The sequence below is a fragment of the Podarcis erhardii genome, assembly GCF_964252035.2.
Source record: "Podarcis erhardii genome assembly, chromosome: 15".
Lineage (NCBI taxonomy): Eukaryota > Metazoa > Chordata > Lepidosauria > Squamata > Lacertidae > Podarcis > Podarcis erhardii.
In genome coordinates this window covers 39,631,400-39,643,108 of record NC_138505.1, presented here as the reverse complement: position 1 = coordinate 39,643,108, position 11,709 = coordinate 39,631,400, and the positions used below count along the sequence as shown (strand labels likewise).

The 11,709-nt window shown below is 45.8% G+C and overlaps 1 protein-coding gene across 10 annotated transcripts in view; it reads right to left on the bottom strand.

Moving 5' to 3' along the window:
• Positions 1–414: 414 nt before the first annotated feature.
• The window catches only part of CAMKK2 (calcium/calmodulin dependent protein kinase kinase 2), a 52,771-nt gene continuing 41,476 nt past the window's right edge, over positions 415–11,709 (bottom strand). For 5 of the 10 annotated variants that reach the window (XM_081842257.1, XM_081842259.1, XM_081842258.1 and 2 more), the window contains 4 exons: positions 11,427–11,555; positions 9,811–9,911; positions 6,509–6,550; positions 415–4,448 (listed from right to left, as the gene is read on the bottom strand). In XM_081842257.1, the coding sequence (XP_081698383.1) occupies positions 4,370–4,448; positions 6,509–6,550; positions 9,811–9,911; positions 11,427–11,555 (351 nt within the window). In that variant the 3' untranslated portion in view covers positions 415–4,369. The remainder of the gene's footprint in view (positions 4,449–6,508; positions 6,551–9,810; positions 9,912–11,426; positions 11,556–11,709) is intronic. The other 5 variants (XM_081842261.1, XM_081842264.1, XM_081842262.1 and 2 more) reach the window with 3 other exon arrangements.

The following is an 11,709-nucleotide window of genomic DNA, read 5'->3' as shown; positions in this document are numbered from 1 at the left end:
CAAGGTAAATGCTAGCAGAATAGATTGGAGACTGTGTGTGGTGGGATCAAGCTGCAATCTTCTGTGTTTCAAAAACTGCTGTTTCAGAACTTGTTTATCTGCATTTAGGGAAAATGTCAGACCTCTGCAGAAAGGGGAGATACAAATGCTGCAATCTGCAAAATGTATTTAGTTTAAAATACTTACATCCTGCCCTTACAATCCTGTGCTGGCTAGAAGTGGTGGCAGTCCAAATACCTGGAGGGCACCTGGCTGGGAAGGCGCTTGCATTATATCGTGAACCTGATGTAGGACAGGGGAGGGATAGTCAAGGCATCTTGTGGACCTTTTTGGGATGTCCTTAAGCTACAGGTACATGTATTCTCTCTGCCTCTCTTTTGCAAAACCAGCATAATGAAACCCCTAGAGGCTGGATTTATCATTCCCCCACATTTTTATTTCAGCTTGAATACTGAAAGTCTCCTGGAAAAGTGCTTGCCAATTCCTTGTTGGGTCTGTGCTGTTTTTTTAAAAGGTCATTTAAGTGATAAATACATAATGTTTAAAACGCTTGATAAAAGTAGAAGTGTAGTAGAAAGGACATAGGCAGGAACAAAAATTTAAAATAATAATACAAGCCTTGGTCACTCAACAATATAAAAAAGCAGCAATATTATAGAGCCTGGACAAGGGGATGCCGCCAGGAGTTACAGTTCTGTAGCCATAGATGCAGCAGCCCAGTAATAAAATATGCTTTTAGATCCTAGCATTCCTGGTTACATGGGCATAAAAAGCATGAATTGCACCTGAAGACAATAATTTAGCATTGTTAACACACTTTTCTTCTCAACACTGGAATCTAAGCTGCTGCTTTTTTAACAAAATGAATTGCTTTACAGCTTGAACCCATTCCAAGCTCTGGAGCACCTTTTTTTAATAAGGCTAAGACAGCTGTGGCCTCTGAGTGCTGTTGGACATGCCCCGACTACACTGGCTGGGTCTGATGGAGTCCAGCAACATCTGGAGGTCCACAGGTTCCCACAGACCCCCAAAGATTAATGCCACTCATCTGTACTGTCCATTTTTATCATTAAAAGCCCAGCACATTAAAATGTCTGCTGTAGATTTTTCTAGAAGACGCTCAACCTCAGACTTTGGTTAGTCTCCACGGGAATTCTGCCAATAGCAAAGGGACCTTCCCCTATTCTGTGCCTCTGTGGAAGTAGCCAGGCCTGCCAAAAGGCTATTCCTGAGTGGCGAGCAGGCCTTAGCCGAGGTCTGTGGTTGGTGCTGCCAAGCCAACTGCGCATCTCGGCGCAGCAAGCACGGTGCGAGAGGCTGACTCCAACCCTCTCAGAGAATGCCTGAGCAAGTGCAAGGGCTGCACAAGACCGCAGCTCATCTAGAACAAAGGCAGGCCAGAGAGCGGCGCTGGAATAAATTAAATCACATGTGCAAGCTCCCAAGCACTGACTGTGGGCACCAATGTGCTGTCAGTTCAGCCGATGGCACCTATGAGAAAGAGCCCATTAAAGATCCCTTCAGCACACAGGAGGTGGTTTGCTCTTCCTGCCCAATCCCTGTTTGTGCTGGCTTGTCTCCTCCTACGCTTGGAACATGCCCCCATTTCATCCAGCGCCAGGACTGAACACCCCCCCTCCCAGCTGTTCTGAGCAGTGGGCATCTCTGGCCCATTTTGTGCTCTTGTCTCTTTCCCCGTTTCTTTAGACAGGGCAGCCATTTTATGTTACACCACATACCCACACAGCAACCATTTTGTGACTGTCTTGCTGGCCCATAAAACACTTGGCAATCCCTGAGCCACACTTTTTGGCATCTCAAAGTTTAATGAGAAGACGTGGGATGCTAATACAGGCTGCCTGATGGCTGTTTCTCTGGGCTTCCCATTATTTCCAAACCAGAAAATTACATGGTTCCTCCCTAACAACAACCCACAACTACTAAACAACCCCCCACTATCTGCCCTGGAAGACATTTTGTGCTTGCAGGCTTCCCCAGATGGATTCATGAGTCTTTCTCACAAGCGTTTACATCGTTAAGTTTTTCAGTCTCGTTTTAAATGCATTTGCTCTTCTTTGTGATTTTAACTAACATTTGAGTAAATTGCCTCGGGACAGTTATTTAGAAGGTGATTAATAAATTGATGGTAATTAATTACACATTTCTCCTGGTTGTGCTGAGTGGGTGGGGGCTTCAAAACTGGAGAGGATGGGACGCATAAAGGAGCCCACGCCGTACTCATGATAAACCATAATAACCCAGGAAGTCTGTCATTTAGTTCTACGCAAACAGGCAGCAGATTCCTCTCCTTTTTGAATCCAGTGCTCGTCATGAAGAGAAATTAAGCATTAAGGTATCTCCTTCTCCGACAAGCTGGTGTCCTCCAGATGTTTTGGACTACAACTTCAGCACCAGCCTGACAGAGGGCAGAAGTACAATGGAAAGCTTAAGCAGAACAGCAAATAATGTGGACACACAGACTGCAGGATGACCTAAGATGCTGCTGCCCCCATGTAAACAGAGCTTTTACACTGGGAGCAGAGTAGAAGGAATGGTGAAAGTAAAGCCTTCAAGCCACTTAAGCCCACCCAAAACAAATAGATTAATTGGGGCTACGAAGTGGTACCTGATTACAAAACAAACAGCAGAGAGAGAGGCCTGACGGTTGCTGCAGCAACAGTTTACTTCTTTCAACAGATCATGCATTTTGTGGCTCTGCCTCCAACTGGGAGATGTAGGCAGGCAGGCCCCGTTTGGGTTTGAGGGAGGCTCTTGGAGGCAAGCTCCATGCTCGGCAACCATCCCAGGATTGGGTCAATTTTACAATGTGAGGGTTTGGAGTGAAATAAAGACTGCATCGCTGAAAGCATCACTACTGGAAACTCTTTAGTCCACAGAAAGCTAGCATGTCAGGGGTATAGATTCTGATGAGTAGGGAATTTTTTGGTGCTGGTTGTTTTCTCTCCCAAGAAAAACATGGTAGCATCCAAACATGCAATTCTGCCAGCTGCTTTTAAAATTACAGATTTTACTGACATGGCAAAACTATTCTAGCAACTCGTATACTCCAGCAAAGGCAAGAATAGTGAGGGTGGGTGGAAATTACGCATGAGCTTAGCCTTTCATTCCCTGGTCCTTTGGTTTCCTCAGCTAGTGGCTATCGGAGGACAGGGAAGCAGGTGCTGGTCCCATTCTAAGGATGGGGACGATGACACATTTTTCAGGTACCAAAAAAACACAAAACAGCTACTTCTGCTTACAAGCTAATTGAAATATTCGTTAGCAGCAAAACCTATATATTTCAGTAAAATTCATTGGATTATATTCAAAAACTGCAGAAGCTATCTGTTATTCTGTTAAAATGTATTAAACCATGTTACATAACAGGAAGTGTTGGATTATAATTATTATTTTAAAAATCCTGATTATTATTTTTTGTACATGCCCATATAGATAACAGAGATCAAGTAAAACTGCTAGCAGGAAATTCTTGTTATCACTTCATCAGCTAGATACAATATCGTTTTCACTCAACAGTGCATGTTTTCAAATTTGTGCTTGAGCATGATTGTACTGAAGTCGAGCACTCTATGGGTTCTTCTGGCACATACAGCCCCTCAAAAAGAAAAGGGCTCTGCCCGCCTTGTATGTCTGGAGCACTCAAAACCCCACAAACCACACCACTGCTATGGTCTTGAGGATGGTCAAATGAAATCAAGGCAAACCACTCTCAAATGTAGCTGTGAATAATCTCTGAATCACAAAAGCCCAAGCATCACCAAAAACCCTGATGTGGCATTTCTGTTCGGTTTCCATGCAGTAAAAAATATCAATACAAAAAAATGTATGTATAGTAAACACCAAAGCAAAAAAGAGAAAGATGTATGTTACTGGAAGGATGCAAACACAATCTCCGCTTGATTGAAAGCATCACACTTAGCTGCCCACTTTCAACACGCTTTTAAAATACGGACCATTTTCTTCATGAAATATTTGACTTGGGAGTTTCTCCCCACCCTAAATGAGGTTGATAGTTTGGTTGATTTTCGCAAAATCTGTATGACGAGCTCTCACATCGCTCCATTCAGATGAAGCCCAGCAGCAGGCCGGTTTGAGGTCCTCGTATTTTGATATCAGACACGATCCTGTGATGGTCCTTATTTGGCGGCTGGACGGATTGTTTTGTACAGCATGCTGCCACAAAAAGCTCTACATTCAGCACCTATATGGTTACCAGCCTCACAGAATGCTGGTTGGATCGCCCTGGGCTCCACAGGCTTCTCCCTCCATGGACACATGCTTTGTAACGGAGTCGGGGTGGGGAGTGGGAGTGGGACCAGAGGGTGCGCTCCAAGCAGAATGGCAGCTTTCAGGAAAGCAGTTCATTCTCGCCCACGTTTGGAAGGTCACTGATGCTCCTAAGGTTGTCTTCGCTGCTTTGCTTCCTGCTTTTAAAAAAATGAAGAACAAACATGTTAAAAACCATACAACATTTTTTCTCCAAGGTGAAATGAGGAGGAAAAGATAGAGAAAAGAGGCTACACATTGCCATTTCTATGGCTCCAGGACAGCTTTGATATATGCAAATGGAGGTTTGGGTGGGCAGTGATTGCACAGGTGCCTCTGCTGGGACAGGTGTGTAGTTTGTGATGGTGGGGTGCTCCTGCATTCATCCTTGTTGCTTGAGGCTCGTGTAGCTTCAGTGGCTAAGAGTGCCTCCTACCAGTTATGGCTGGTACGCCAACTACAGTCACTCTTGAATGGGGATAGCCTGTCCCTGGTGAGTCATGCATTAGTAACCTCAAGGCCAATTGTTGCAATTGGCCTGGTCTGGAAGCTCCGGCTGGTGTAAAATGCTGCAGCCAGACTGTGGGCAGAGCTGGACCACCAGCATCAAACAACCCCAGTGTTTAGGAACTCGCTACTGTGCCAAGTTCAAGGCTGTTGAATTAACTCACAAGGCCCTTGCCAACTGGGTGTTACCAACTCCAAGGACTGCTTGACCCCTGCCTGATCACTGAGGTCTTCAAGGGAAGTCACTGGCCATGGTCCCCGTGGTCCAGATGTTTGGCTTGCATCCACCAACAGCTGTGCATTCAGTGGGTTAAATTTTTGGTTAAATTTCAGAAGGCGTTTTCTGGTTTTATGGTTAGAGAACTACAGTTTTAAGCAGGATAAAAATTGGTGAAATGAAAAACTAAGAATAAATAATCAGCCTTCAACAACCTGTTGCCCTCCAACTTCCAGTGTGGGCCATGGTCAGGGATGAGGCATAAGCCTCTACAGGGCAGCAGGCCTGAGTAGGCAGTGCTATAGCCTTCAAGAATGTAGCAGATGGCCAGTTCAAGAAAATGGGAGGGATTCCATGAAGACTATGACCATTGTCCCTCAGCTTGCCAGATTGGAGAGTCCCTCTTCTCCTGTACCTGCACACTGTTGTGGGGGTCCTCCTGTCCCCCCTGAGCCGAGTTTGAGAGGCATGGGGCTGCATGCAGGAGGGGGGGGGGTCTCCTTGCATTAGCAGAAATCCTTGCATATGCACACGCTTCCCCTAGTGGGGCTCATTAGTTGAATCCCGCCTGTAGCGATTTTTCTCTTATCTGATGAACAGGAATATAGAACCTATGAAGCGGCATTGTTTGCAACTGCAGCAAAGAAAACCTGAGTGAGAATTTCGCACCAAATTGTCCATAGTTTGCAGTGCCTTGTTAATATGAACAAGCTAAAATTGAAAGCAACCCCAATAAATTCTATGGTTAATTTTTATATATGATACACACTTATGCTTTCGTGTATTTTATTATACTTACAATGGCCATATAACTACGAGCAGCATAGATCAAATTGCATCCTTAAAGTGTCAGGACAAGTCATGAGTAGAAAAGAAAGCACTCTGTATGAACACTGAGAGTTAAAGAGAATGCACACCCTCTCTGGGCTGGGTGTCTCACCACGGAGGAGAATCACACACACTGAAGTCCTTTGCAGCCCGTATTTTGATAATGCACCAAAGAAATCCAAGAGCTGGCATGGGTCAAGTTTCTGCTGGCAGCCACATGCATATACATATATATTTCCCGACAACCAGGGGCATTGCTAGGTCCATAAAGCTCAGAGCAGAGACCCACAATAAATGGATGGAGTGCCTCTGGGCAAACTGAGATGGAAGGTGGTAGACGTTCACTGTGCTTTGCAAGGCATCCAGCTGCCCTGGAAGCAGACTAAATTAATAATAATGCTTTGAACACCCCTGCTGACAGCCCACCACCTCAGCATCCTGCTGTGTGCTACTGCTTAGTTGGGGAAGGGTCTTTGTTGAATCACGATCATGCTACACATTTCAGAAAGGGAACTCCAAAACAAGAGCATTCCATGCGTCAGAAGAAGTCGGCTTCATGCTCTCCCTTCCACTGACGACAACATGCAGCAGCTCAGAGACTCTGATTCCAGTTCATTGCATAACGGACAAACAGGTAGAAGGAGCTAGCAAGACAATTGGGATCTTTACCTTTGACTGATGAAATATTTCACAGTTCCCGATTTGTTTTTTCTGGAGTTGTGGGGTGGGGCGTGGGACAGCGGGTCAGGGAGAAGGAAAGGAAGTGGATATGAGAACACACAACCATACGTACAAAATAAAAAAAATCCTTCCAGTAGCACCTTAGAGACCAACTAAGTTTGTTATTGGTATGAGCTTATGTGTGCATGCACACTTCTTCAGACACACACACACACACACACACAGAGAGAGAGAGAGAGAGAGAGAGAGAGAGAGAGAGAGAGAAAAGAAATCCGAAAATGTCTTCCACTGTCACATTCAGCACTGGCTGTGTAGAAGTACATATCTTTCCAGACACAGTTCAAAGAAACCAAACCATAAAATGGAGCAACGGAAGTAGAAGCACAACATTGCGTAATCTGCGTGTCTCCAAGATCTGCTGCTGTGGCCCAGGATTTGGTAGTTTGAGAAATCTCAGCTTTTGCCAAAGACAACAAGTCCACTCACCCCTTTTGGTGCTCTGGCGTTGCAGGACAGAGGAGGCTTTACTGGGACGCTGACGTGGGAATTCAAACTGCGGTGCCCTTCCTGAACCCCCTCCGCCTATCAGGAACCAAATCCTAGCCTGCACCCTGTTTTGGCAAATGGGGCTGCAGGCTGGGACTTGGGCTGTGCCGGGGGGCGCTGCCAGTGGAGCCCGCCGGTGGGCTTCCCTCAGATCCACCCCTTGCCCATTTACCCATCCTACACCTGGGGCTCAGACTGTTTGTTCCTGCGCCAGGTTTCCCTATCCCACCCACCCTCGGTTTAAGCTGAGAGTCAATGACTTTGCTGTGGCTATGGTGGTCGCCATCCTTCAAGGGGCCAGGTGGGAATTTGCCCACTGGGCTAATTGGCACTGACCCGGTGGTTTTGCCTACCTCATAGCAATCGTCACAACTGGTTGGGCATTGGGGCAATCCTTTGTTTTGGACAGAGGGGAGGTTGTAGTCTCTCCCCTCCAAACTGGGGTATCCCATTAAAGGGATCCGGGGGAGTGGCCATGTCCGTGTGCCCTGGGGGGGGGGCTAGGGCCAAAGGCACTTCCCCAGATGGCGGTCCCTGGGGGGGGGGGTCACCCTCTTGGATGTAAGTCTTAGGAACCCCTGCCTGGATTGACCATGTGTCACTGTGTGTCACTTCCGGTGGATGGGCTGGAAGTATTTCGATTGTCCCATGCTCAAGCCAAACCTCCTTCTTCTGTATTCAATAAAGTTGTGGCCTGTTTTGATCCAAAAAGTCTTATTGGTCTCTTATTTATCATCAATCTTTATTACGGTCCAGAGACCCAACAAATCGTTAATTATATGGGTTGGGGTATGGGAAGTCTGATGCCTGATCCTGCAAGAGTTTCTAGTCCACAAGGTGCAAAACAAAAGCTTAGAGATGTTTCTATGAACTCTACCTTCTCTTTAGCTACCCCTTTGAAAGCTATGCAACCCTTAATTTATTCCGAATCCCTTGAGCTTCCTCTGACCACAGAATCTGGATACTTTGAGTATAGGCATGGACAGAGCAGCAGAACTCAAGGCAGCCCTTACAAAATGTTTTTCCCATCAGCTATTCTGCACTATTTTAAATCGTTTTTATCATTCATTATTCATTTCCCTAAGAAGGGAAATTGGGGGGAGGTGATTGTGAGGCACAACAATCTTTTGGCATCATAGTAGCAATAAATTAAATAAATTTAAAAATAAATTATTTTTTAAAAATTATTATTTTTTAAAATCCTAAGCAAACAAACAAATAATTAAAGTCAAATTTGGGAGAGGACTTATGGGGTGGGGGAAACACTTGGGGGGGAGGTATATGGCCTGTGGGCTGTAGGTTGGCCACTTCTGCTTCAGAGTGAATAAAGGTAAAGGTAAAGGACCCCTGACAGTTAAGTCCAGTTGCAAACGCGTTTGTCCGCTCTGCAGACAGTTTTTCCAGGTCATGTGGCCAGCATGACTAAGCCGCTTCTGGCACAATGAAACACCAAAACCAGAGCAGGGCACGGAAATGCCATTTACCTTCTTGCCATAGCAGTACCTACTAAGCTACTTGCACTTTTTGGCACGCTTTCGAACTGCTAGGTTGGCAGGAGCTGGGACCGAGCAATGGGAGCTCACCCCGTCACGGGGATTCGAAACAGCCAACCTTCTGATCGGCAAGTCCTAGGCTCTGTGGTTTAACCCACAGCGCCACCTGCGTCTGTGAATAGAAAGCTACAAAAGTAGACAGCTCAGCCACTGCACTTTTGGGAAACTGCTGCCTCCAACATCACACTCTGTGACCAGCAGCCACCCCTCACAATTCCCTTTTGTTCAGAAGTTCTTAAAAGTAAAGCAAGCCCATCTTCTTTTGCATTGCTTTTCTCCACCTCTTAAAACAACAACAACAACAACAACAACAACAACAACAACAACCCTACTCCTGCCTTTCCCAAAGCTGGTGGTGCTGCCGGAGAGACCCACCTTCCAGTGGTGGGTTCAAGCCACCAGTGTGTTAAACACCAAAGTCTTCCAGTGGTCCATTTCAAGCTCAATAAGCCCTTGCCCTTTCGCCTTTTCCTTCACAGGTGCTCCTGTTATGTGTCTTTACCTGAATCTGAGATGTAGCTGGTGGACATGAGGACAGGGCCCTCTCTGCCTGGGCACCATGCTTATGGAAAACCTTGCCTCAAAAAATTTGGAAAGCCCCCTGCCCATGCTTTCAGACACCAAGTAAAAGCTTTTCAATTCAGGAACACTTTTCCACAATGGGTGGCATATACAAAAATATATATATTTATAAAAATTATGTTCTGGTGAACAGCTGTAGTTCACACAGGTTCCTGGACAGGCATGTCACGAGACTCAGCCATTTTTCTACATGAGGTGAGCACCTCAGATCATAACCTCCCATGTTTTACTATGGCTGCACACTGAAGGGGAAGACAGCCAATGCCATCTTTTATTGACAAGGCTGGCTCAAAATAGTTTGCTGCCTGAGCTGGAGCAGCAAAAAAGCATCATCCAAAAGCCAAAGTGCAAAGTTTCCAAGAGAAGCAAAGTTGTCCTTCCACACTCCCTACAGTAAAACACAATTAATATTCCATTAAATAAATCTGAACCTGCTGTCTTCTGCTCAGACAGATACCTCAAGTTTGTTTAATGGCATGGTTGGGCCTGTATTTTAGGCATTGTTGAGCACCCCTAACTTCCAGGGAAATTCCCCATGAAAATTCTCCACAGCACATTTGGAAAACTTGCCCTTCTCCACATCTCAAGGCTCCTGCATCAGAGACTTACGTCAACAGATTCCCTGGCGCAGAAAGGGATCGCTCTTCTCTTCTACTCCCCTCAAACGGGTTCCCAAAAGATCTTTTCCTGATCATTGATTTTACCAGGATCTGAAAGAGAAGATTGTGATTGTTTTACTATTACCGGTATTTCTGTATTTATATGGTGCCGCCTTCATCAACGTGGCACCCTCCAGACAGTTTGGACTACAATCCCAAGACATCTGAGGGGTGCCAGGGGTTGACTGTGTCCAGTAGGCTAGCACCTCAGGGAAAGGACTACATGAAATTTCTTTCTGATGTGTTAACTTAATGCAAGGAGACAGGCTTTTTAAAACTAGCTCATTCGAGGCAAAGGCTACGCATAGATTTTCCCGTGTTGTACTAGCAAACTACATGCAGGAGGAGGAGGAGGACTCAGAAACATGGACCCCCTCCCCACAATCTGAAGTGACACTGTCCAGTATTCCTCCTCATTCTGCATCTTGATCAATGATGTACAACAAATACAGTCTAAATAATTAAAATATGCTAAATTTTGTAATTTGCTATAATGCCTGCAAACATTGAAGTTTGGCTTAAAAATGCAATACATTTTGCATTTTAACCTGTATTTTAAATTGGCTTCCCCACACCCCCTATTATGTTTTTACTGTAATTTTTACTGGTGTTAGCTGCCCTAAGCCCGGCTCTGGCCAGGGAGGGCGGGGTATAAATAAAAATTATTATTATTATTAATTATTATTATTATTATTATTAATTATTATTATTATTATTATTATTATTATTCCTCATTCTGCATCAGTCAAGGAGACCCTTTGGCCTATAGGCCAAACTTGACCACCAGGCCTTTTGGGGAAGCCACCCCCCACTCAACCTATGCCAGATACCCCACACAAGTCAGGTGGGGGCTTGGTAAAAGCCAAGTGTTAAAAAACTATTGGGAGCTTAAAGGGGGCTCCCTATTTCTCCTTTGCTGGAACAAGGTGCGTCCCCAACTTCCTTGCTCAAGGAGGGGACGTGGTTTCCATTCAGTGCAAATTGCTTCTCCCACCTAGTGCATACGGGTCAGAGGTTGAAAGAATCAGCACTGGGGGGGGGGCTGCACAAGCCTTCCTGTCACCACCAGCAGGGAGGAAAACAAAGGGGAGAAAGTCCCCAAATAAATTATCTCTGTTCCTCACTCCCTGCAGCTGTGCACACCCCCTTCCCACAGCGACAGCATATTTGGGAGCAGGGGTTGGGGGGGGAACAAAGGGGAAAAGAAGCTTCTGCTTTGGGAAGCGTGAGAAAGAAGGGTCAATGTGACCCTCAGCCCTCAAAAGGTTAGCCATCCTAGGGTTATAGCATACAGCAGGGTATGAAGAACCTTGCGGCCCTCCCCATTTTGCTGAACTTCAACTCCCATCATCCGTAGCCCGTGGTCATGCTTGCTTGGGCTGGTGGAAGTTGTAGTTTGGCAAAACAGGAGGGCTAAAAGTTATCCACACCTGGTGCACTGTGACCTGCAAATTCAGCCAATAAGGCTCGCTGGCACTTGGAGCAGATTTTAAAAATAGGTTGGTTAGACGTGCCCTTTTGAATCTAGCATATCCAACACACAAGCAGCACTTGGGTCTCACTCACCACAGTGGCCAAGCTTGGGATGTGCTTGACCGAATTCTCAACCTCTTCTTCGGTCACTTCTATGAGCGTGCAGTTCTCGTCCTCTGTCGGCAATGGTTCCACCCCGTTCTTGGTGACCCAGGGGTGCACCTTGTTTGAGAGAAGGGGGAGAAACACCACACTTTGCCTTGATTTCACAGCTGGAGAGGAGGGAAGCCCTATGATTTGGTGACCCAGAGACTCTTCTTGTAAAAAGATAAAAAGCTAGGCAGAAGCCAATAATTGTTTCATTTTGGGGGGAAGA